Below are 26,043 nucleotides of genomic sequence, written 5' to 3'. Positions count from 1 at the left end.
AATTTAAGACAATTTGGCATTTTCTACCAAAGCACTTGTATAGAGGAAAATCATCCTGGGAGGAATACCTTGTACTTAAAATGGCTCACATTTATTTATTGAGAGCACCTTTTTCTTGCTTTTTAAAAGAGCATTTAACTTTCTAAAGCTGCTTATAGGGAGACCCAGTAGGATCTCCCGGAAGACTAGGGTTGTTTGTCTTGAATTATTTTCTTCCACTTCAGGATTTAAACCGGAAGAGGAGTGAATTGCTGGTGCCCGGGTCACAGCTTTTTTTAGGTCCCCATGAATCCAAGGTTCCTATACTTTTGATTCAACAGCCAGGAAAAGTGACTGGTGATGCCCAGCGAGGCTGGGGAAGCGGCTGGGATGTCCTCCTCCCAAAGGGCTGGGCCATGGCTTTCTGGATTCCATTTGTAAGTTACTCTTCGATTCTGACCAACAGTTACAACATTTAAAATACATTCCTAGTGAATGCCAAGCACTGAAAATGTTCCTGACTTTACGCACGACCTAGAAATTGAGTGCTAGTTTTCTGCCCTTTGAGCTATAATCCTGGATATGAGATACTTCATAGAGTCCCTGGAGCCCGGTTTTCATTACTAAGAGTTGTGCCGACATTTTTTGAATTTTTGAGGTTTTAAAAGTGGCCTGATTTTTGAATAGTAGTGGCAACAAAATGTTGAGGTTTCTTTACTTGAAATTTGTTACAGTTTAAAAGCCAAAAGACTTAGTTTTTATAGATGTGTAGAATACAGGTTTTTTTTTTTTTAAGTGCTGTTCCATGTATTCCTCTTTTATTAACTGCAGCTAAAAATTTTATTAAAAATCTAATGTGTGTTGTTTTTTTCCTGGTTAAATAATTACTTTGAGCTAGAGAGCATAAAGGACATGACATGTAAGACTGTTAGATTCAGGCAGATAATTAATTTTAGTGATTATGCATAGTGCAAAGGACATTCAGTTAATCATTTAGGAGTGGGAATATTTTTAAGTCTAACTTTAAAATTATGAACTCTTTTAAGCATACAGAAGGTATACCTGTGTACCTTTCACCCGCCATCCAGCTTAAGAAATAAGACATTATAGGTTCATTGGAAGCACTCTGTGTATCCCTCTCCAATCCTATTTCCCTCTCTCCTTCTAAAGGAATCACTAGTCCTATTTTTGGTGTTTGTCACTATCATGCATGTTTTTATAGCTTTATTAAGTGTGTGTATATCCTAAAATAAAATAGCTATATTTGACGTTTTTAAGCTTTATTCCTTGTATAAATGCTTTCACAGCTTGCAATATTCACTCAACATTGAGATTTTTCCATGTTGATTGGTGAAGCTCTATTTCATTCATTTTTACTATTGTATGGTAACCCATTATGGGGTAGTTCCCCAGTGTATTTATCCATTCTATTTTTGATGGGTATTTAGGTTTCCCATTTTTCCCCGTACAAAGAATTCAGCAGTTTCACTTTAAGTTGGTATAGTGACAGGATCTTTCTGGCATTCTTTTAGATCTATCGAGGTGCAAGAGTTGGAGGATTAAAAGAGACTGTAGTGCATTCTCAGTATAAAAGGTCACCTAATGTCCCAGGTGATTTCCCAGACTGCCCTGCTGGGATTCTCTTTGCTGAAGAGCAAGCTAAGAATCTTCTTGAAAAGTACAAAAGGTAAGAAACTGGCTTCTCTAGTTTGATGTCTTTTATTCTTTTAATAAATTTATTTATTTTTTGCTGCGTTGGGTCTTTATTGCTGAGTGTGGGCTTTTGCGAGCAGGGGCTACTCTTCGTTGAGGTGCGTGGTCTTCTTATTGCGGTGGCTTCTCTTGTTGCAGAGCATGGGCTCTAGGCGTGCGGGCTTCAGTAGTTGTGACATGTGGGCTCCAGGGCGCAGGCTCAGTAGTTGTGGTGCACGGGCTTAGTTGCTCCGCAGCGTGTGGGATCTTCCTGGACCAGGGCTCGAACCCGTGTCCCCTGCATTGGCAGGTGGGTTCTTAACCACTGCATCACCAGGGAAGTCCCTAGTTTGATGTCTTAAGGGGAAGACACATTGAACAATCATGTTTGTCCTGGCTTCAGGGACTCTTACTGTATAATGTGGAGTTCCTAGACTTGTCAACGTTCCCAAGGCATAATTAAGAAGATACTACTTAGGTCAGGAGATTGCCCTATATCTAGATTTTATAGCCCATGCAGGTTACAAACCTTTCTCTTGGTTATTTGCTTCACTGATGATGGGTGTGCACCTAAGCTGTGGACCTGAGTTCCAGGCGCTTGTTAATTGATTCCTGCTACTGAGCCCTGCCTCCTCAAAATGGAAATTGTGTTTTTCGTAACGGTTATAGATGGAGTACATACTTATGAATTTTAATGAAAGTATGGAAACATACAAGAATACTTTATAAACTGGTATATTCCTTTTATCCAGAGAGATAAGCACTGTTTTTACATTTTGGTATCTATCCATCTAGACTTTTTTCTTTTTCTATTGGAGGAGTGGCCAGTGAGGGGCTTTATTTCCTTTATACTCTGGAAAGGAAACATAGGGCACCTGTATTTTCTACTGAACTGTAGACTTCTAGAAGCACAAAAACTCTCTTGTTTGTTGTGGCATCTGCAGTATCTAGCCAGTGCCTAGTGCACAGTGGGCTTTAATACCTTTTTTTTTGTTGACTGATGAATGGGTGACTAATTGAATGTTGTATTTCCTTGACTGTGAGCTCCACAGTTGTGCTCTCCTGTGCACTGCTGCAACCCCAGAGACAGTCCCTGCTTGGCTTTCCAGCTATTGTTTGAATGATGGATGAATGAGTGAGTGAGTGAATGGGGATACGTTCCTGGATTGCTGGTTTACAAGCCCTTTGAGGGCAGCCGTTGTGTGTTGTACATCCTATGCCTCCCATAGTGTGCAGGGGCTTCTCCATGCCTGTTAAATAATAATTGACAGTAATACTTATTTCTCACCCTTTAGATTTTTTTATGTATATAAATTTTTCATAGACAAATTTTTTTTAAGGCATTGTATTACATATACTATTTTGAAACCTGCTTTTTTCATTTAGCTGTATATTATGGAAAGTTTTCCCATATCAATAAATATGACTTTAAACCAAGAGTTGGCAAACTTTTTCTGTAAAGGGCCAGATGATAACTATTTCTGGCTTTGTGGGCCCTTTGGTCTCCATGGCAGCTGCTCAACTCTGCCATGTGGCACAAAAGCAGCCTCAGAGGATGCATAAATGAGTGAGCACGGCTGTGTTCCAGGCTCACGCTATGGACAATCCTATTTGAATTTCATAGCATTTTCATGTGCCACAAGATATTATTCTCTTGTGTTTTTTTCTTTTCTTTTTTCTTTTTTTTGGCTGCACCGTGCGGCTTGTGGGATCTTAGTTCCCCAACCAGGAATGAAACCCGGGCCCCCTGCAGTGGAAGCGCGGAGTCCTAACCACTGGACCTTCAGGGAATTCCCTCTTGTGTTTTTTTCAACCATTAAAAAATGTAAAAACCATTCCTAGCTCGTGGGTCATACAAAAACAGGCAGCGGGCCAGGTTTGCCCAGTGAGTTGTAGTTTACCAATGCAGTATGGCTGTTCTGTGTTTTATCAGTGGCCCTTTAGGTTCTTTCTGATTTTTTGCTCTGTGCGTCTGTGAGCAGCTTTCCATTTGTATCTCTACGTATTTGTCTGATTTATTCATTTAGCACATGTTTACTTAGAACTTGCCATGTGTCAAAAACCTTTCTAGGCACTGAGGCTGCAGCAGGGGACAGGACGGGCAAAGTCTGCTCTGCCCTTGTGGAGCTTATTCTTGATGGAAGTACATGTTTCTACACTAGTGGGAGGGATCCAGGCAAGGGGAGGGAGGCTAAAATGGCAAGAGCAAAGCCCTCGAGTGAGGAAGATGGGGTAGCATCCAGGGCACAAGGGGAGGAGTGGCATTCCTTAGGATCAGGCTTAGCTGTCTTATTTTAATAGGCTGGAAGGCTGACTCTGAAAATGTGAATACAGATTTAGGTAGGCTAGACTCTGTGCAGAGGCTGGGTAGTAGTCTGATTGTGACCGTCTTCTCATTGAAAAGTAGGCAAGGTTATCATCTAGGAATAAGGGGGAGAGAGGCTGTTGGAGATTTGAGGAGAGAGGAATTGATATAAACAGTGTTCTGGGAGAGTGGAAGATAGAATCGACTGGAGAAACGTATCAGATTTGTAAGAAATGTAAGAGTCCACTTAAGTTGTGTTGATAGTGAGACCCCTCAGGACTCCTGCATGTTCTTCCACAGCCATGTTCTACCAGTGAGGTGCTGGCGTGGGGTAGTGGAGGGTTGAATGTAACCAGGAGGGCCTTTGCCGGAGGAGGGACTTGAGGGTATGTGTAAAGGGAGTGACTCTCTTAGGAACTGTGGCATCTAGGCTTCCAAGGAGAGAGATGTGAGGACGGTAGTGAGCAGGGATGAAGTGGTAAACGGATACAGTAAGTCTCCTACATACGAACCTTCAAGTTGCGAACTTTCAACGATGTGAACGTGTGTTCCATCAACGTCAGGCCTGAGTGAATTTGCAGCTTGCCCTCCGTCTCCTGTTGCTGAGGATCCTTCAGCTCTACCGTCTCCCACCCCCTCTCCTCCTCCAGTCAGTAACTCTTCTTGCCTGTTCACTCGATGCCAGCCCCTCTATGCCAGCTGTTGTATTTGTACTACTTGTACTTTTCAAGGTACCGTACTGTAAGATTAAAAATGTTTTCTTTATTTTTTGTGTTTGTTTTTTATGTATTATTTGTGTGAAAAGTATTGATACTATAAACCTATTACAGCACTATATAGCCGATTGTGTTAGTTGGGTACCTCGGCTAACTTTGTTGGACTTACGAACAAATTGGACTTACGAATTCGCTCTTGGAACGGAACTCATTCGTATGTAGGGGACTTACCGTAGTAAGTTCCACTGGTTGAGGAATTATTGCCGTGGAGAGGTGAATGGGCAGGCAAAATAGGAGGCATCATTCTGAGTGAAGGATACTTGAAATTGAGATTTTAAGGTGGCGCAGGCGTTGGCAGTGACCAAAAGGTAAGGGGTGACCGGGAGAGTGGGTGGTTGAGATGGGGTGAAGTGAAAGGTGTGAGAAGTTTCTGGTGGGCCAGGTTACTAGAAGGATGGTACATGTAGCTGCTGAAGCCATTGAGAATGGGTCGGGATGGAGGGGAAGGCAGGCAGTGTGGCGGGGAATGGGGTGCCTGGGGAGTTGACCGGGGCCCTGGCTGAGCAGGGGGAGCCAGTGGTCTATCTGATGGCTTGTGCTTCACGGGAGCAGGAAGGAGAAGAAAAGCGGTCTGGGGGCATCAGGAGGAATATGCCCACCCCGAGGCCTGTGGGGTGTGAAAAAGAAAGAGCTATCGCTTGAGAGGAGCTGTAGGGGAAAAGAAGGCAAAGAAGGACCTGAGGCTCAATCTCATAAATAAGATTCCTGGTTAAAAAAAAAAAAAAATCTGCATGCTTTGAGAATTTGATGTACTATTGACAGATTGCTATTAGTATTAGTGTAGAATTTTACCTCTAGTTCTGAGGGTGCCTGTTTTCCCTCGCGTCTCGATAACATGGGCTATTACCAACCTTTTATTTTATTTTTTTAATTAATTAAAAAAAAATAAATTTATTTATTTATTTATTTTTGGCTGCGTTGGGTCTTTGTTGCTGCATGCGGGCTTTCTCTAGTTTTGGTGGCTTCTCTTTGTCGTGGAGCACAGGCTCTAGGCACGCGGGCTTCAGTAGTTGTGGCTCGCGGGCTCTAGAGCACAAGCTCAGTAGTTGTGGTGCACGGGCTTAGCTGCTCCGCGGCATGTGGGATCTTCCCGGACCAGGGCTGAAACCCGTGTCCCCTGCATTGGCAGGCGGATTCTTAACCACTGCACCACCAGGGAAGTCCTTAACGATCTTTTAATACTGACAAAACATAGATGAAAAAATGGCATCTTACCGTCTTCATTTTTTGTTTGTTTGCTTACAGGTGAGGTTGAGTACTCTTAAGTGTTTTCACCATGTTTTGTCTCTTTTTCTGTAAACTGCCCATCTCTCTTTTTAAACGTTTCTGGGTGAGGCAAGTACCCTGAGAGGGTTTTTCACCAGCTGCCCCTCTCAGGAGGCCAGAACACATTTGGTTCAATCTCCAGAATATAGGCTCAAACTGAACCTCTGATTAAGCGTACAGGTTCATTTCCATTTGAGGTCCTAGGGCATAGCACACAGTAAGAAACAAAGGGGGGAAAGAATGTCTGGGCCTGTCCCCGAGGAGACCATCAGCCTGAGGGTGCAGGCTGGGACTCCCACAGAGTACCCCAGCCCAGAAGGGCCCATGGCCAGGCTGCTCCCTACCTCTTGGGGTCATTACATACCAGAGCAGGCCCTGGTTCCCACTAGTTTGTGGTTTTTTGAGGTTCTCCCTCACTTACATGTTGCTGGAAAGGTCATTTGGTATCACCCATGTGGAGGGCAGTTTGGAAATATCTGTCAAAATTGCAAGTGCTAATAATACTCGTTGCCTTAGCACTTCCACTCCCAGGACTTTATCCTGTGGATATACTTGTACTTGTACAACATGTTCAAGGTCATTCATGGCAGCATCGTTTGTAGAAGCAAAAGCTTGAAAATAGCCAAAATGTCCTGCAGGAGAGGACTGTCTAAATAACTTAAGGTATAACCATCCAGTGGGATAAGACTTGTGCAAAAGAGTGAGGGATGTCTTGATGTGCTAATATAAAATGACCTCCAAGATATTTTGTTAAATAATAAAGTTAAGCAAGAGAGTACAGGATCGGTTTGCCACCATTTGTGTAAAATGGGTAAAAAAAGAAATATGTACATATCTGCTTGTAAGTTTATAAAATGTCTCTAGAAGGATATATAAGAAACAGATGATGATATCGTCTCTGTGGAGGACAGCTGGGTCACCAGAGGTCAAGGGTGAGAGAGAAACTTCACCATCACCCCTTTTGTACCTTTTTAAAAAAAAATTTTTTTTATTTTTGGCTGCATCAGGTCTTAGTTGCAGCACGTGGGATCTTGTGTTGCAGCGCGTGGGCTTCTCTCTAGCTGTGGTGCGCTCTCTAGTTGCGGTGCGTGGGCTTCTCTCTAGTTGTGGTGCACAGGCTCGGTAGTTGCGGCATGCAGGCTCTCTAGTTGCGGCGCGTGGGCTTTCTAGTTGGGGCACACGGGCTCCAGAGTGCGTGGGCTCAGAGTTGCTTAGTTGCCCCATGGCATGTGGGATCTTAGTTTCCTGACCAGGGATCGAACCCGCGTCCTCTGCGTTGGAAGGCAGATTCTTAACCACTGGACCACCAGGGAAGTCCCCCTTTTGTACCTTTTGAACTTCAAACCCTGTGAGTATTCAGGGGCATCACTGCACAGCTCCAGGAGCACCCTTTACCTGCAGTTCTTCAGGAGTGGCACTCCCCGGAGTGATGCATGTTGGGCGACTTTGTGGGTGCATTATCTATTACAGTAAAAACCGAAGAAAACAAAAAAGCTCAGCCAGTAGAGTTGGTTATTATTATTTTTTAAAATCGTATTTCTTAGAAAACTTTTTTGTATGTTTGTTTTTAAAATAGAGATGGAGTACGGTGGCCATGGTTATTTTGACTGTGCCTCCTAAATCGTTCAAAATTGGTTCTCCTCTTTGATTTCCATTAGACGCCCTCCGGCAAAACGGCCCAACTACGTTAAGCTTGGCACCCTGGCACCTTTCTGCTGTCCCTGGGAGCAGTTAACTCGAGACTGGGAATCAAGAGTCCAGGCCCAAGACGAATCGTCTGCAGCCTCCTCTCCAGGTGGTGAGGAGAGTAGCCTGAGGAGAGATGTGGTGCCTGGTGTTCCCATGCCTGGAAGGACTCGTCAGCTGTCTGGTGACGAGGGCACGCCCCTAAACGACTCCAGCGAGCCCCAGGGAGTGATGGCCACAGATGGTCCAGCCCGGGTGGGGACTGAGGGGGTAGTGGGCCAGGGTGCCAGCGGCAGTCTCCTCTGCGTTCTGAGGTGAGTGCACACGACTTCCGGGTACGTTTTTGGATTGTTTGTTTTTTGGTACTGACCAGGCTACAGGAAGTAAAAGTTATCATCGTTCCTTTACACAAAGCCCAAGTGAATTTATGGACCTTCTGCAAGGGAAAGCCAGTGAATCATAGAGGGCCCAGGGAGAAGGCTAAATCACATGCATTTGATTTGGGGCATGATGCTGACTGACGAAATGATTTAAAATAGCGCATCAGTAGACCTAAACCAAGGCAGTTTATGACCTATTTTATTTAGTCTTTGCTCACAAAGCAGTCCCCTCACGATTGTGATCTTAAGTAATGAAGAACCCCTGCAAGCATTCTTCAAGTCGTTGAATTAGATTTCTTCCCATTGCTTTTGAATGATCTGCATTTGTGACCAACTAGATCCCCATTCATTGTGGTATTGTCATATCACAGAGGTTACTGTGTAAAATGTGTTCTCTCGGTGCTGCTGCAGGCTATTCGATTCTGCTTATCATTTACCCTTTATTCTGTGCTCTGATTTTAAAAGAGTGCCACCCCTTTGCTTTATACTTATTTTTCTGTACAGTAAGTTCATATCCTTCCTTCTTACTTTTCAGATAAGCGTCCCTTAGAGTTTCTTTTTTCATCAAAACATCAGTTCCTTTTTACTCGAATCCTCTCACTGTGCATATAGCCATAGATTCTACTCCACCGTCTTATTTTTCTCTGCCTTCAACTTTAAACCTTTAATCCTTGAGTCTCAGAGTAGTAGACACATAAAAAGAAAAGTATCATTACACAAATGTGTACATGTGTTTTCTTTTTGTTTGTTTGTTTTTTGCGGTACGCGGGCCTCTCACTGTTGTGGCCCCTCCCGTTGCGGAGCACAGGCTCCGGGCGCGCAGGCCCAGCGGCCATGGCTCACGGGCCCAGCCGCTCCGCGGCATGTGGGATCTTCCCGGAGCGGGGCGCGAACCCGCGTCCCTTGCATCGGCAGGCGGACTCTCGACCACTGCGCCACCAGGGAAGCCCTAAATGTGTATTTTTTGATTTTTGAAAAATCGAAATTTTGATCCTTTCCCCCTATAGAGTATTAAAAAATCAAATGAACTCTAGCAATGTGCCGTCTTCTAACTGCATATTTTCTCCTTGAACAAAATATCCTCAAAACGTGTGTCTCCCACTTCATGCAGGAGTAGAAAATTACTGAGGCAGCTGTCAGCCTGGTGTGGACCCAGTTCTGGCGACAGTCGGGCAGCCCCACGAGCTCCTGGCACAGGGCAGCAAGAATTGAGCAGAGAGGCCTGCCTGTTCATCCTGGACCGCTTCCCCAAGGCCCTGGTGTGGGTCAGGCTGTCCCTGCTCAGGAAGGGCAGCCCCGAGCCGCACACCATGATCTGTGTTCCAGCTGAGGAGGACCTCCTCCAGCTTAGCCAGGATCGGCTGTACTGTGGGCCCCAGGAGCCCAAGCATAGTGACCCATTCAAGAGCCAGATCCGGAAACTGAAGGAGAAGAAGAAACTAGAGAAGAGGCAGAAGCGAGGCTGTGCTGCATCTGAGGGCCTGGCAGAGGGGGACCCTGCAGCTGGACACCAGCCTCTGACCCTGGGCTTGTGGTCAGGCCCTCTCCCGGTTGTGACTTCTCACTGCTCCAGAGTTCTCCTTGGCTTTGTCACACAGGGAGATTTTTCCATGGCTGTCGGCTGTGGGGAAGCCCTGGGGTTTGTTAGTTTGACGGGCTTGCTGGATATGCTGTCCAGCCAGCCAGGAGTGGAGAGGGGTCTCGTGTTGCTGAGGCCGCCTGCCTCTCTGCAGTATCGATTTGCGAGAATCGCTATTGAGGTGTGAGGTCGGTTTACATCCTGGCACAGATAGTAACTGTGTTTGCCAAGTCGCACAACTGGAGAGTTGTTTTTGCTGTCTTCCGTTTCAATATATCATGTTAAATTCCTTGGAAACGAGAATTAAAACAATTATGTATTTATGCAAATGGATGAAATGTTTACCTCATTCCAGTAATGTCCTTGATTTCCATCTTTCCCTGTCCTTGCTGTAATACTTTAAAATTTTTTGGCCTATATAGCCAAAAGCTTTTGTATTTTGATTTCTTGGTCTGTGTAATTCTTGCTGAAAATAATTAGAAGCTCTATTGTTTTCTTGTGTCCTATTAAGCACAAAGGGCTGTCAAGTCTATTTGAAAAATCTTGTAGTCACGTGATAAGCGACGACGGTTGTTGAATGATTTGATTGTTACAGAAGAGGAAAAGACTAGAAACATCTGGTCTCTGTGCATGAAGTATGGGCCCCTGTGGGCCACGTTCAATTCTGTACTGTGATCAGCATGCCCAACGCTTTACACCATAAAGAAGGAAATCGTGGAAAATGTATTGTTGCCTCTTTTCAGGCAGGTTCAGTTTATGGCAAAAGTGTTGAGATGGAACTAGAGTGGTGGTCTGTGGTTTTATGACCACTCGTCCTCTGTGTTGTTGACTAGCGCGTGATTCCAGGAGTTACTTAATTTTTCTGTGCTTTGTTTCTGCAAAGAATTTTTCAAAGCCATAGAGGAGCATTTCTCAAAATATATTCTGTGAAGTATGTTACCTAAGGAAAAGAGTCCAAGGACAGAGTGGGAAATTCTGGGTTAAATACAGTTAAGCGGTCCTTCCTTGGTGGCACAGTGGTTAAGAATCCGCCTGCCAGTGCAGGGGACACGGGTCTGAGCCCTGGTCCGGGAAGATCCCACACGCCGCAGAGCAACTAAGCCCGTGCGCCACAAACTACTGAGCCTGCGCTCTAGAGCCTGCGAGCCACAACTACTGAGCCCGCATGCCACAAGTGCTGAGGCCTGCGCGCCTAGAGCCCGTGCTCCGCAACAAGAGAAGCCACCGTAATGAGAAGCCTGCGCACTGCAATGAAGAGTAGCCCCTGCTCGCCACAGCTAGAGAAAGCCTGCACTCAGCAAGAAAGACCCAATGCAGCCAAAAATAAATAAATAAATAAATACAGTTAAGCACTTCTTTTTAAAGGACTTCTAGAACCTTCCATGTGATAATGTACATTGTGATTCTCTAAGAAGTGGATAGTAGTCTATAGTATCTTATAGATCTTTTTGAGCCCCAAATTCTGTTTCCAAGGACCAGTGTTCTTAGGGACATACTTTGGGAAGTGCGGCCGTGCAGTGCAGCGATGACCTCTGCAAGGTGATAGCTAAAATGTCGAGCTGCTTTTAAACGTTCATGCAGTCCCATTGTCCACCTGACATTTCGAGCAGGGTATAAAAAAGGGGTCTCATCCTGCCCCATAGGAAGAGTGGCGTCATCACTGCTTTTTTTCACTTGCAGGGAAGCTAGGTGCTCATCAGCTTTTAGTGGCTGTGCATGTCTCACTCATACTCTTACTCCGTCGTTTTCTGCCATACATTTCTAGCAGAGCTTAGGTGGGATTAGTATTAATTTTCTATTTAAATGTACAGTTAGGGGTTACTGACGTAAATGCATTGTGTTTTTGCAGTAGCGTTTGGCAGTGACTGTCTTTGGGAGAGACAAGTTGGGGTGAGATACGGCAGTGTTAACAGTAGCCAGTGAACCGCCTGTCATTTTCCCTCTCACCCTGCCTCTGAAAGTATTTGTGTCCAACGCAGATGAGACTGAAAAAAATAGTATAATTTTTTTTTTGGTTTCTGTAAGCAGAATAAATTAAAATGTCACCTGGTGCTTGGTTGTTAATATTTGATGGGCCATTCCTCATTTGTTTTCTAGGCTCTAATCCACTTCTGTGTCTTAGCTCGCTTGATGACAGAAGTCTGAGAGAGCTGTGTCACTGCGTCTCATTCCATACAGCACCCCGCGTGGGCCCTGCTGCCCTGCCCTCATCACAGGGGACAGGGCACAATTGCTCTGCTTTGTGGTGGCACGTCAAAGAACTATGCGCTAAGAGGATAGACTAGCATTTCCCAAAATACATTCCTGGGAGCACTGGTCCCTGGAGATGTTTCCTGGGAAAAAAGTGTTTCATGGCTACGTAAATTTGGGGAAGGCCATATACTGTACCCTCCTATTGCAGATCCACAATGAATATTTGTATAGTTGAGGCTCTGCAAATACCTATAGGAAGGAAATCTGTCTTTCACAGACCACCACTTTTTTTTTTTGCATACCTGTTGTCTGGAGAATGCTAGTTGCATGCAATATACCTTGCAAAACAGTGTGACAGAATTTGCATAAATAGATAAACAGGAAATTGTCCATTTCTATTGTGAAAAAGACTGATAGGAATGGTCTTATTCCGTATAGCAATGAAATGAATGGACGTGTTTATGGTGATCCTACTAGGTGTCTGCCGAGCAACCGAATAAGTACAGTGTGGCTCCTGCCCTCTGGTTGAGCAGCAGAGATTTCATTCAGTCAGGAAATGTCCTGAACAGCCAAGTTGTGAGCTGAGCACCTGGAGACCAGCTACACGCCTGAATTGTGCATGAAACAGGATTCTGTCTGTGTGATTATGCTCTGCCTTTTAAAAATATTACATAAGTAACGTTTCTATATTAATAATCCACATTCATCATAAAAACCTAGAAAATGCAGATAAGCAACAACAATAACAAAACTTAAAAGTCACCTGGATTTTCACCATCTAAGTTGTAGGCACAGTTACCTTTCTGGTGCATATCCTTCTAGGCATTGAGATGTATGTCGGCGGTTTTCTTTTAAGGAAAATAGCATCAGCAATATATAATGTATAAAAAACCCATGCAGGACCTGTGCCGCTTAAGTGCGTGTTGCCAGTTCCTTATGGAGCTTGATTATCGTGACCCTAAATGTTCATTCTCCTTTTACCGGAAGTTAGTACTCAATGTTGCATTGCTGTCTTGGCTGCCACCTGCCCAGGGTGAGTTCTTTCTTCCCGGCCAGTGGCAGGCGGTGTTGCCGAAATCTCGGCTCCTCTGTGCACCGATGCCGAACACAAATAGGGAGACAGAGGTTTTGGAGGATGAGAGAGATGGCTTTATTTTTCTGCCGGGCAGAAGGGAAGACACAGCAGGCTAGAGCCTCAAGAACTGCGCCTCCCTCCTCGGGGAATCGGAGAAGATTTTATACGCGGGGCTTGCAGTCCGGGGTATATGATAAGGATCAAAGTAGTGAAGGCCTTGTATTCTTTTTCCTTTGCATTATTTCAAAACAGTCATAGCTGGCATCAGGCAGCCCGGTAACTTGGGTCTGGTATTCTGGAAATTGGGTCCGTTTGTCTCTGGTTTATCGGCCGGCGACTTTCTCTCTGAAATGGTGACCCTCCAGGGGGTGATTTGTTAGAAGGGGGTATAGGGAATGTAAGCACCAGGCTGTAATAAGGATAGGGAGTGATAGGCACAGGATGTAACTCACACCAAGTTAGGGGTGATAGGTGCAGAGTGTAATTTACATAGTGTCAGGGAGTGAGGTTAGCTTTGTGAAGTACAAATCTAGTTACAGACACGACGGATTAGTAACAGTCCGCCTGCCAATGCAGGGGACATAGGTTCGAGCCCTGGTCCGGGAAGATCCCACATGCCGCGGAGCAGCTAAGCCCGTGCATCACAACTACTGAGCCTGCGCTCTAGAGCCCGTGCTCCGCAACAAGAGAAGCCACCGCAATGAGAAACCTGCACACCGCAACGAAGAGTAGCCCCTGCTCACCACAACTAGAGAAAGCCCGCGTGCAGCAACGAAGACCTAACTCAGCCAAAAATAAATAAATAACAAACAAAACAAAACAAAATCTAGGAGTGATTAACTCTTTCAGGCCAGGTTATGCTTCTTCTCTAGTCTGTTCGCTGTTCCCTTTTTTCCCCCTTGCTCTCAGGAAAAGGAAAATTCATTTCTATTTTTGCTGCAAGAAATTCCCCACTGCTAGTTCATTCCCTCCATATCAATGAAGGAAGGGAAACGGGTGTCATTCTCGTCTGGCTGAGAACAAAACTTCAGTTTTGCTCCATTTGACAAACCAGCTGTCTGGTCCGGGGGCCTGTCTATCTCCTACTTGAGGCCCACCCCCAGGGATGCCGACTTCACGAGTCAGGGGTGTGGCCTGGCTTTGGGATTCTTATGAGCTCCAGGTGACTTGCAGCCAGGATTGAGAACCCGTGGTCTAGACTTTAATATGAGGTTCAATGCAATTAGCCAGGGACACAGAAGCTTATCAGCTTATCGTGCAGGGCAGGAGCAGTTAGATGTAGGCTGTCTTCAGCAGGGCATGCAGCTGTCACTGATGTCCCCGGATGGGGTCCTACTGCATTGGAGCAAACAGCCAAGTTCACATAATGGCATTTTCCTTCTTTTTTTTAAATTAAAATTCAACCAGGTACTGTTCTGGAAGAACCCACCCTAACCACCCGTGTGCTTTCGCTTAAGGAAGTGTTTACAAACGCGGACCACTCCTAGGTCCTTGCCCCAGCCTCACTGCACCCCGTTCGTCATTTTCATTTTGCCCTGAACACACTGATCTTTAGGCTCCTTGACCAGCCAGGCTCTTGATGCCACCAGACATGTGCTGTGCTTTGCCTTCATGGAATGTTGTCACCCCTCCCCCATGCTTTCTGCACCTCTCTCTGTCCCTCTCATCCCATCCTGCTGAGCTTGGCCTAATATTTTCTATCACACAATGGATTTATTTCCTGATGGATGACAGCACAATGTGTCATGATTATTTTGTTGTTTACTTGTTTGTTGTCTTTCCATTAGGCTGTGAGCTTCATGAAGGGGAGACCATGTCTTATTTGGTTACCTTTGCACCTCAGATTCTAGCACAGTCCCTCACCCATATCTTTTTTAAAAAATTCATTCATTTATTTATTTTTGGCTGCATTGGGTCATTGTTGCGGTGCGCTGTGGCTTCTCGTTGTGGAGCACGGGCTGTAGGTGGCGGGCTTCAGCACGCGGGCTCAGTAGTTGTGGCTCGCGGGCTCTAGAGCACAGGCTCAGTAGTTGTGGCGCACGGGCTTAGTTGCTCTGCATCACGTGGGATCTTCCCGGACCAGGGATCGAACCCGTGTCCCCTGCATTGGCAGGCGGATTCTTAACCACTACGCCACCAGGGAATTCCTCACCCGTATCTTGTATTTAATATATTTTTGTTGAATCGATGTCTTAATCAGAGGGTGTTTGTGTTCAAACTACAATACCATCTATCCCCAGTATATGTTGTAATGGACTAAGGAGCCACTAGGTGGTGCCAAGACCTCATGAGAAAACCGCCTGCTGTGGAATAACATCAGAACTGGAATACAATTCAGTCGTGTGTGTGTGTGTGTGTGTGTGTGTGTGTGTGTGTGTGTGTGTGTGTGTGTGTGTGTGTGTGTGTGTGTGTGTGTGTGTGTGTGTGTGTGTGACTCCCAAGATCCTACTTTGAAAAGGCTCCATGATTTTTAAAGAGGGGCCTAGAGAAGAAACAATTTGAAAAGCTCTCATCTAAAAAATAAATCCCATACACATTATCCCCAGTAAGTTTGCTGAATGCCTCCCATGACGGGGAGCTCATTACTTCACCTGAAGATGCCATCTCCCCCTTGGCAGCATGCTGATGGGCGATCTGGCCCTTTAGCCCCAGCTTCCACCTGTCTCCCCTCCTCCCTGCTTCCGTCGGCTAACATGAGAACCAGCACTTTACTTTTAGGAAGTCAGTTATTAACCTTTTTGCTTTCTCTTCTCCAGGCTAAACAAGCCTCATTTCTTTTAGCTTCCCTTCTCTTGTTTCCAGCATCTCACAGAGGACCTTAAATTATTTTTTGGACAAGACATAATTTGTTCTCAGAACACCCCTGCACTGCTGCATGAGCCTCGGGCAGGGGCTGCTGGCTTTAGGGAGCGCCTCGAACATTCTGGCTCACTGTGGGTCCTCTCTGAAGTCTCCAGCCTTCTCCTCCCTTGCCCTGCAGGATTTAGCCGCTACTGCTTGAGGCGTGTGTGAGCGTGGTTTTCCTCAAAAGCAGAGCCTGGATGGCTTACGGGCAGGTAGCTTGTTTTAGGAAGTGACCTAAGGGAACGGGAACGCGGAGCCGGGGCAAAGGAGACTGGAGAAGGAGTGAGAGCCGATGAAGCGTGCATTATTCAGCTGGTCACCTGTGGGGGCCAGTAAGGGCACCCCGCACTGTCCACGTGAGGCCCAGGAGAGGGGAATCTCTGTATCAGCTCTCATTCCTCCTGGGCAAGGGTTGCCCAGGGAGTCTTCATTTCCTTGCACCTCCAGGTTTGCACAGGGGCTAGAACGGCAGAGTCCGCTCGTGGGCATCCCAGGGAGGCCTGTGCAAAGCCCCGAGGCAGAAGAGGTGCAGCTAAGGCAGGGCTGCAGCAAGCGCTGAACAAAAGCTGTGCCCGGGGGTAGAGCCCTCGGGATAGGTGACTCTCTCATGGTGCCGCTTTTGAGGAGCCAAGGGGCGTGTGTGTGTGCGCACGCACGCACGCATATGCACGCTTGTATGGGGGAGGTGCTTGATGAGCTTCCTGGAATAAGTGCCAGCAGTTGGCGCGTAGACTCTGAAGCTGATCTTGCCAAAGTGTGGACAGCTATGGTCCAGCCGCAGCCACCTCTCCGTCCGGGGGTGGGGTGTCTCTGCGGAGAGCCTTTCTCCTTTGGTGAGCCCCGCCTGGCACGGTTCTGAATATTCCCCATTGTACGCCTGCAACCATCATTAGGAAACAAGTCCCAAGACTCCTGCCTGGTAAGGAAATCCCCCAGAGGGGATGTTCTGCTGGCTCTAGGGCTGACTCTCCCGTCATTTTTGCCCAACTAGCTTCCAGCTTCCTTTGGCTCATCTCCACCCACCTCACTGTTTTCCTCCTAACTCAGCGGTTCCTCTCTCAGCCTCCCCCCCTGCCTGCAGCTCAGTTTATCCGTTTCCTCGGTAATATTGATAGGGACAGAGAAAAGGGCCAAAGTAGGTGATTAAATAATTAATCCCACTGGGGGTTTGCAAGTAGACAAAAAAAGTATGAGAGTCCCCTATAAATTAATGATCACTCAAGAAAGCAGGCTTGGGCTTCCCTGGTGGCGCAGTGGTTGAGAGTCCGCCTGCCGACGCAGGGGACGCGGGTTCGTGCCCCGGTCCGGGAAGATCCCACATGCAGCGGAGCGGCTGGGCCCGTGAGCCATGGCCGCTGAGCCTGCGCGTCCGGAGCCTGTGCTCCGCAACGGGAGAGGCCACAACGGTGAGAGGCCCGCATACCGCAAAAAAAAAAAAAAAAAAAAAAAAAAGAAAGAAAGCAGGCTTGCTTAACAACAAAACCAAGCAGGCTTGCTTAGCAACAAAACATGCAACAGAAGCGTGAGACATGCCCCCAAACAACAAAACAATGGTAACGTGAGACCCACATCCTGCCCAGTGAGGTCAGTAAGTTAACGATTCCTAGGACATGCTCCTCTGCACACACTAAAGACAGAAATACAAGGAAAAGATGAAATTAGACCGAAACCTGAGGTGGTTTATCGTATTTTAATATATGTTACTTGCCTTTTTGCTCATTTCCGTCGTGCCATGACAGTCCCAGTTTGACCATGTAGGGACCAAGAAAACTCCCCTGCCCGACACGCAGGAGGAACCGATGATGAAACGGTGACGTCTACTCAAGAATGAGGAAGAAGGTGGTCTTCCCCTCCCCCCCAACTTTTCCTTTGATTATAAAACTGTAGCCCACTAAGTTCTCAGGGCACCACTCCTTTGCCCGCCCGCTTGTATCTCTCACAAGCATCCTGTACTAATAAATTCTTTCCTTACCTGTCATCTGCCTCCCCCTGAATTCCTTCAGCCCTGAGACAGAAGAACTTACGCTCTACGAAGTCCCGAGACACGTTCTGCCGGTTTCGATAAAGGGGAGGTTGGAGAACAGTCTTGCTACTTAGAATGTGGTCCCGAGACCAGCAGCATCGGCCTTAGAAATGCAGGGTCTCAGGCCGTACCCCAGACCTCCTGAAACGAGTCTGCATTTGAAGAAAGTCACTCGGGGATTCACGTCCACAGGAAAGTTGCAGAAGCAGCCGAGCTCGATTCAGGGGTTTCGAAACCTGGTTGTCATCAGAAGCACCTGCGGAGATTGATAGAAGCACAATTTTCTGAGCATCGGTGGCCCTGAAATCTGTAACTTTTATTAAGCTCCCTTTGTGATTCCAACACAGGCCATTCGTGGGATCATGTCTGAGAATCACCAGAACAGGCATCTTTTGGTTTTTTTCCACTTCTAAGATTCTGACATTTTTGTCACTCACTGACTTTTCACAAATTTGAATGTCGCTCTTTTGGGGTGTTATGAATTAGCAGGACCTAAGGTTTTTGTGTGTATGTGTGTGTGTGTGTGTGTGTATGTGTGTGTGTGTGTGTGTGTGTGTGTGTGTATTTTATAAACTTTTTTTAATTTCTGAATAATCTGGTCAGGAACTTGTGTGTGTGTGTGTGTGTGTGTGTGTGTGTGTTTTAAACAGGCCTGGTTTTTAATTTCTGAATAATCTGGTCAGGAACTTGTCTTTCTTCCAACATCTAATGGCCCTGGAGTCCCAGTGTCCTGATGTCCCTTTAAGTAACTCATGGGTACTTTGCCAAGCCCTGCAAGCTCCCACTGGAGACGCTCCAGTGGCGCCTGGGATGGCGTTTGGCCTCAGCCCCTCAGGCGTTAAGCGCCGGATGCCGTGCCCGAGATGCCCGGTCCCGACTCCCTGGTGATGCTATTGGGACATGGAGCCCGAAGCATCTACGGAGAGAAGTCAGAGTGTCTGATTGCATTTGGTCTCATCAGGCGTCTCGGATGCCCTGAGTTGGTTCTGTCCACCGACCTCACGCCCACGCAGGCCTGAGCAGCCTTTGAGAAGCAGCTACAATCCTTCGCCATGGGCGCCTTGGCGGGGGCATCTGTGGTGGCACCTCATGTGGACAGGAGCTTGGCTGGCTTGGCACTAACTGGCCCCAGAGCGCAGAGCACTGAGGTGGCTGAAGACCTCCGGGCACCCCAGCCGGGTGGCAGGAGGCACCAAACCGAAAGAAAGATTTCCTTCGAAGGTCCTCCTGGAACTTGGGCTCTCATGCAAAGCCTAATATCTCACCCCATTAAATTCCTTGATGTGTCATTCCTGGTTTTCTGCCTCTCTGTGGCAGGCAGAGCCATCCCTTTGGAACAGAGAGGAGAGAAGGTAGGAATTGTTTTTTCCTAAGGGCAGAGCTTGGCTCCCCCAAAAGCTTGCCATTCGTTTAGCTGAACACACGGGACGGGGTACCCTGGACGGGGAAGGAAGTGGTAGCCAAGGTGCAGCTGGCCTTCAGCCTGGGGTCAATGCGGGTTTGGGGTCTGGGGTTTGTTCTTCCTGGGCTAGCGTCATCCCAGACAGCTCTGCCCACCACACCCTCCCAGAGGCCAGAGTGGATGGGGGCCATGGGCTGCGTGTCTGCCACGTTTGCAACCTGAATCAGCGGACACCTCCCCGAGTCTGAGGGGGAGTGGAGAGAGGAAAGAGGGGAGCAGGGGTGGCTAGGGAGCCCCAAACCCCAGCATAACGCCTCCCTCATCATCGTCACCAGTGCTTCCTCAGCCTGTATCTCCCTGTGGTATGAAAAAACTTAATTATACCAGCGTGGCATGTGGGATGGATCTTCAGTTTCCAGCTACTTCCTTCAGTCAGTAGCAGTAACAAAGAGGCACTGACACAGTGCTCACTGTGCACTAGGCTTTGTGCGCAATATTCTAGTTACTGTTTACAACCACACTCTCATTACTGTCTCCATTTTACAGATGAGGAAACTGAGGTTTGGAGAAATTCAGTAATTTACTGGAAAGATACAGATTCGGGGTCTGGTCGCCAGGCTGTTCTGCCCCCCGTCCTTCACCCTTCTGGACCATCAGAGTCGTGTGTGTTCTGTGCCAGGCAGCGGAGGGTCAGACACAAGCGTGAAGCAGACGTGGGCATGTCCTGAAGCCATGCAAGGTCAACAGCTTGCTCCTTTGGTGCCACGTGAAGAGTGTTCAGAATTTTGGCTCTTGGTCTGGCATGGGAATCAAGTCGTTCTCATCCTGATGTTTTCCTAGGAAAGATGGCCCTGGAGTCCCAATAGATTTATGTCACTTGCTTTTCTCTCTCTTCCTTTTGCCCCATATGCTGCTGTTGTTTATGATTCGAGCACCACCCAAACCATTCATCTTGCCATTGATAGGCATGGATGAAAGGCCCGTGATTACATCTCCCAATTGGCCTGCTCAAGTTTGAAACATCAGCCAAAAAGGAAAGCAATTAAAAAACAGCCCCGCCCAGAGAGGAGTGGGTACACAGCACAGCATGGTCTTTCTGAACCCAGAGAGGTGGTCTCCCAGCACTTGCCTCTCCTCCCGCTCTGCCCAGTCTTGGTTTTCGAAGCCTCAGCTCATCTGGTTCTTTTCATCTTGCCCCCCAGTCAGTGGGCCCGGCTCCCCGGCCTGTATCCCTCTGAGCCTTGCTCCTTCCCCGGCCGCTTGTGTGGGCCTCTTCGGGCCCAGCCCTGCAGTCCCAACGAGGATTAATGTTAATCTCCTGTTCATGAGAGTGAGTGGAGTTATTCTTTCCATCTGTCACCCCCCCACCAGGCCAGAGCTCTGTGTCCTCCTTTCCTTCCATCCGAGGTCTCTGAGGGCCAATGGTGATGACCCCCGACCCTGGACACATACAGGGCCTCTGCAAGGCAGGCTGTCCAGGGACAGGTTGGGAGTTGAAAGGCACTGAGAGACGTCTTGGCCAACCCCCTCGCTCATTTTGCCGAGGAGGGGACATCGCACTGTCACCCAGTCACAGCTGGGACCAGAGCCCAGGTCTCCTGACAGGGCCAGGTGCTTCTCAGGACCATCTCTTAAACTAAAACTTTTTCCAGAAAGAGTCTAACATCCACAAGAGAATGGAGCAGGTCTATGCTGCACTCAAGTTCTGCAGCTCCTCTTTCTTCCTCTCCTGTGATGCCCCCAACTTTTCTTTGGCAGTTCTGCCCTCTGCATCTCTTCTTTCAGAAGCTGCCTGGAAAGCTGGCAAGAACAACACGACTTGGGTTCAAGTCCTGGCCTTCCCTTTGCCGAAAGGCCCCGGGCAGGTCCCTTAAGCGGTTGGATCCACCATTTCCATTTTATTTCTGTTAAAATGGAAATAATATTAACGTCCACCTCACCATCTCGAAGAAAGACTCAAGCGGAGTTATAGAAGCACAAATGCTTGTGTTTATATTTGTCGAGCACTTGCCACGTGCCATTCACAGATCCTTGGCTTCATTTACACGGCTTATGTTCTGTAATCCTCACAGCAATTCTGTGAGTTATATAATCCTCATTCTATAGAGAGGCAAACTGAGGCTCAGTGAGGTGAGGCAATGCCCAGGGTCACACAGCTAATTGGGATCAAACCCACATCTGTCCAAGTCCTTAACTGGGTTGTCACGGTGACCTCCCTTTAATAGGCCCTTAGCAAACGGGCTTAAGGTATCAGGGGCCAAAACAATGGAGGTCAAAGCATTGCCTGTCCTTTCTCAGAGACTTCATAGGGGGAAGGAGGTGGGGCTGAGAATGATCCTACTGGCCACGGGGGTGCGGTGGGGCGGTGGCTCCCACGGTCCGAGATGATGAAGTTCCCGGGTCTGGCCGCGGGGTGGCGCCGTGGACCGACACAGGCGCTCCCCCAGGTCCCCGGGAGAGGAGCCTCAGTTCAGCCTCTGACACGTCCGTGGATGGAGATTCAGGAAAGCAGGCCCTGGAGGGGCCTTCAGTTTTGTTGTCCAGCGCTGCAGCCCGGGAACCAGGTGAGGTTTACGCTCCTTTGGATTCAACACGATTTGAGGAGCTCTGGCCACAGACTAGGACCTGGGCTTTGGGAACCGGGGGGCATACATGACCAGGTCTGTCCCTGTCCCCTAGGAACTCACAGCCCACCTGGGGAGGCAGACACGGATCCCGCTGGTCCCTTCAAAGGGAATACAAGAAACACAGGACGGTTTTTTATGGCCTTAAAAAAAAATTGAAACTTGTATCTTCTTTACCACCAGCAAATGAGAACTTCATGCTTTCCCAGACCTCCACCAGCACTGCCTGCTCACTGGGAGTGACCCATCCCCATAGGAAGTGGAATCTGGGAATCCCAGGGCTTAGATGAATGTTCTAAAGGCCCGGAATGGGCCTTCCTCACTAAGCACATCCCACCATTCATGCCCAAACCCATCTCACCTGGGGCAGGCCTCTGCCTCTTCTAACCTGGCAAGCTCTAGTTCTTCCTCAGATAGCTACCCATCTACCCTTCTGGTGTCACTTTTCCTGAATCCTCCAGAATTAACCACTCCCTCCTGTGTATTGTGTACCCTCCAGTGACTGGACATTTGCCACGTATAGTAATCTGTCTGTTTACAGGTCTGCCCTGCTAGACTAAAATGTCCCTGAGGGCAGGCTTTTGGGGCTTGAATCCCTAGCATCCAACACAGTTCCAGGCAGGTAGAATGTGCTATTTAGGCACTTGTTGAATTTGAGTTACTTGAGTGAGACCGCACACAGGATTTTTTTTTAACAGTGATTACCTAATTCAGTCCTAACAACCCCCTGTACACTTGGTATTATCTGCATTATTTTAGAAGTGAGGTGATGCAACTTGCTGCAACAGGTCAACCCTGAAATCTAAATGCATAACACAGCAGAAGTTATATTTCACATCACAGCCATAGCCTTCTTCTACCTCAAAGCTATTTCATCTAGAATACATCTTTCCAAGACTGCTGCTCTGGCTGCTGTAATAAAATATCGCAGACTGAGTGGCTTTAACCGTAGACATTTATTTCTCACAGTTCTGGAGGAATGGAAGTCCAGGATCAAGGTGCCAGGAGATTTGGTTCCTGGTGAGGACTCTCTTCCTGACTTGCAGACGGCCACCTTTTTGCTTGTGTCCTCACATAGGAGAGAGAGAGAGAGAGAGAGAGAGAGAGAGAGAGAATGAGATGTGCTGGTCTCTCTTCCTCTTCTTAGAAGGACACTAATCCCATCATGCGGGCCCCATTCTCATGACCTCGTCTAAGCCTAATCACCTCCCAAAGGCCCCACCACCAAATACCATCACATTGGGGGTTTGGGCTTCAACATAGGAATTTTGGGGGGATTATAAACATTCAGTTAGTAACAGCTTCCACTACACAGACACAGGGGCTGCCCTGGACCAGAAGTGTACACAACTATGAACTGTGCTCTGACACAAGTCCTAAATATGAAACCACCTCTATAGACACAGAGAGTCTGCAGAACATTGTGTGTCCCAAAAGAAAGGACTTGTGTAAAAGAATCTGCATGTTGGGAAATTAAAAGGGCTGCATTTCTTAAAGAAGCTATTTTTCCCCATTGTTATTTAGCAAAGTGTTATGCTTATGACAGAAAAAAAAATGACGTTTTGGGAGAAAATTTGAAGAGCAGCAGACAAGCAGGTGAAAGCAAGGATGACAGAGAGACGACGATGTTCTCTCTGTTTCTGTAGATAACAGTTCTGGAGACAAGCCATTCCTGAGCGGTTTACAGAGGGAGCAGCGAAACATCATCTTTGCAAGATTTAGCTTGAGCACCAGAGACAAAGGTTTTATTTCTGATAATTCTTTTGCATATATATAGAAACAGGAGAGGCAGGAAGAGGGGGTGACTATACCTCCCCCTCTTCGCGGCTCTGTGCTGTGCCCGCCTTGTGGGTGTTGATGGCTGACGTAGAGGTTAAAAGCGACTTCTGGGAGGTTACCTGACGACATTTTGACGTTACAGAGAATGGAGGTGACGCGTCTTTGTGGGAATTAAGATACTGGGGCCAATTATAATAATAAACCTGCCTTAAAGGGAAAAAAAAGAAAAGCCAAGGTTTTAAAATCTCGGTGTTGATTGATCCCCCCTTCCCTCTCTCAGGAGAGGCCTGAAATTAGTGTCTGGGACATAGAGACATTCCTTCACCCTGGCGTTTCTGGCCCGGATCAGGCGATAATGAGATTCCCTGAGAGCTTTGGATTTCACTCCAACAACTCAATCCAGTTTGATAAACATTCCTGGAGCAAGTGCAGGGGGCCTGGCACGTCTCTGGACACTCAGAACACAATGTTCTCTTGGTTTCTGCCTGCAGGAAGCATGCAGTTTGGTGAGAGAGAGAATGCCTGTGCTCTAATAACTGGAAGACAAAGAGGGGTGAGACCCTGTGGAGGGGTGTATGCGTGTGTGTCTGTGCGTGTGTGTAGAGGGTGCATGGGGCGTGACGTGGGGAGTCTTCACACCAGCCCTTGGAACATGGCACCACTTAGCTCTGACGGGGAGGAGCACAGACTAAGGCACACGGGAGCCCGCTCAGCATTGCCCGAGCAGCTGACCCCTGATGGGAAGTGCACAGAAAGGTTTGGGAAGGAGGCTGGAACCACGGCCAAGGCCACCCTGCAGCAGCAACACCTGACTTCCCTTGGCCACCAGAAGCCCCCGCATAAGCACCAGCTGAGGAAGCTGTAGATTGCAGCTGGGCCACGGCTGATGGGAGTGGGAGAGGGTGGAAGGCGACACCACAGTTTGCAGCGGTGGGCATGGCTCAGGGATGGGGGCTTGGCGCTGCGGGGTCTCCCATAGCGGGAGACAGCAGCCGGGCAGCTGCCTGAGGGGGAAGGAAACCACGGTTGTCAGCAGCGGCTGCACAACTGTTCGCTCTCCCGTTCAGTATCTCTCTGCCTTGTGCCAGAGTCATACCAAGTGCTTTCCATGTGGAGCCCAGGGTTGGGGAGCCCGGACTGACAGCTCAGCTCACCCCTCTGGCAAGTTTCTTGTCTTCTTTCACCTCAGTTTCCTTATCCAGTAAGTAAAGCAAATAATGACAAATCCTGGTTGGCACATTCTGTACGTCAGGCGGGTAGTTTCTGAGCTGGGCTGTTAGCCATGAAGCTGTCCTGCCTCGTGCCACTCTGCTGGGGTGTAAGGAGGGTAGAGGGAGGTCATGAGAGCCAGGGAACTAGCACCTGGCACACAGGGACTCCTCAGTGTACCTTACTGTTATGGACTGAAAGTTTTTGTCCCTGCCCGCCACCCTCCCGTTTGTATGTTGAAGCCCTAACCCCCAATGTGATGGTATTTGAAGATGGGGCTTTTGGGAGTTAATTAGGGTTAGATGAGGTCATGAGGGTGGCACCCTTATGATGGGATTAGTGCCCTTCTAAGGAGAGACACCAGAGTGCTTGCTGGCACTCTCTCCACGCTCACACAAAGAGGAGGTCATGTGAGCACACAGCAAGACGGTGCCACCTACACACCAAGAGAAGAGGCCTCAGAATGAAACCTACCTCACTGACATCCTGATCTTGAACTTCCAATCTAGAACTATGAGAAATAAGTATCTGTTGTTTAAGCAGCCCAGTCAATGATATTTTGTGAGGGCAGCCCAAGCCAACAAAGACAGTTACCTAACTTAATCTTGAATCCCCAGGTCAATATCATCAGACCCACATTCCAGATGAAAAACAGAGGCAAAGGAAGTTTAAGTAATGAGATCTGGGCAACACAGCTACACAAGCTCCAGTTCTAACTCAGGCTTGGAACCAGAGACCCATGTACCCCAACTCGGGGAGATGACTTGATGTCACAAAACATAATGCGCTAATTGGCTTCCAAGAGAGCTTCCAATGACCTTTACCCCCAGGTATTCATACCTTGTGTAGCCCCTCTCCACACTGAATCAGGGCTGGCCTGTGTGGTGAATAGACAATGGTAGAAGTGACGATGGATGGCTTCCAAGGCTATGTCAAAGAGGCATTGCAGCTTCTGCTTTGGTCCTTGGATCACTTGCTCTGGAGGAAGCCAGATTCCATGCCAGGAGGAGACTCATGCAGTCCCGTGGAGAGGCCTACATGGGCGGGAACAGAGACGCCAGGCCAACAGTCCAGCACCAATTTACCAGTCGTGTGTGTGAACTACTTTGGAAGTGGACCCTCCAGTCCCAGCAAGCCTTCAGATAGTTGCAGCCTTGCCTGGAACCCAACCGTAACTTCATGAGAGAGTCTGAGCCAGAATCGTCCAGCCAAGCGGCCCCTAAATTCCCTG

At 47.8% G+C, this 26,043-nt stretch overlaps 1 protein-coding gene across 2 annotated transcripts in view; it reads left to right on the top strand.

Annotated features, from left to right (window-relative positions):
• POP1 (POP1 homolog, ribonuclease P/MRP subunit) overlaps positions 1–17,720 on the top strand; it is a 47,628-nt gene extending 29,908 nt beyond the window's left edge. Inside the window, exons 13-16 of one of the 2 annotated variants that reach the window (XM_028500468.2) lie at positions 225–416; positions 1,512–1,666; positions 7,677–8,018; positions 17,515–17,720. In XM_028500468.2, the coding sequence (XP_028356269.1) occupies positions 225–416; positions 1,512–1,666; positions 7,677–8,018; positions 17,515–17,533 (708 nt within the window). In that variant the 3' untranslated portion in view covers positions 17,534–17,720. Of the gene's footprint in view, positions 1–224; positions 417–1,511; positions 1,667–7,676; positions 8,019–9,195; positions 11,698–17,514 lie in introns of those variants that run through there. The other variant, XM_007101334.4, reaches the window with a different exon arrangement.
• Positions 17,721–26,043: the final 8,323 nt, after the last annotated feature.

This window comes from Physeter macrocephalus, chromosome 15 (assembly GCF_002837175.3).
Source record: "Physeter macrocephalus isolate SW-GA chromosome 15, ASM283717v5, whole genome shotgun sequence".
Classification (NCBI taxonomy): Eukaryota; Metazoa; Chordata; class Mammalia; order Artiodactyla; family Physeteridae; genus Physeter; species Physeter macrocephalus.
Note: the sequence above shows the minus strand (reverse complement) of the source record. Positions and strands in the feature narration are given on the sequence as shown.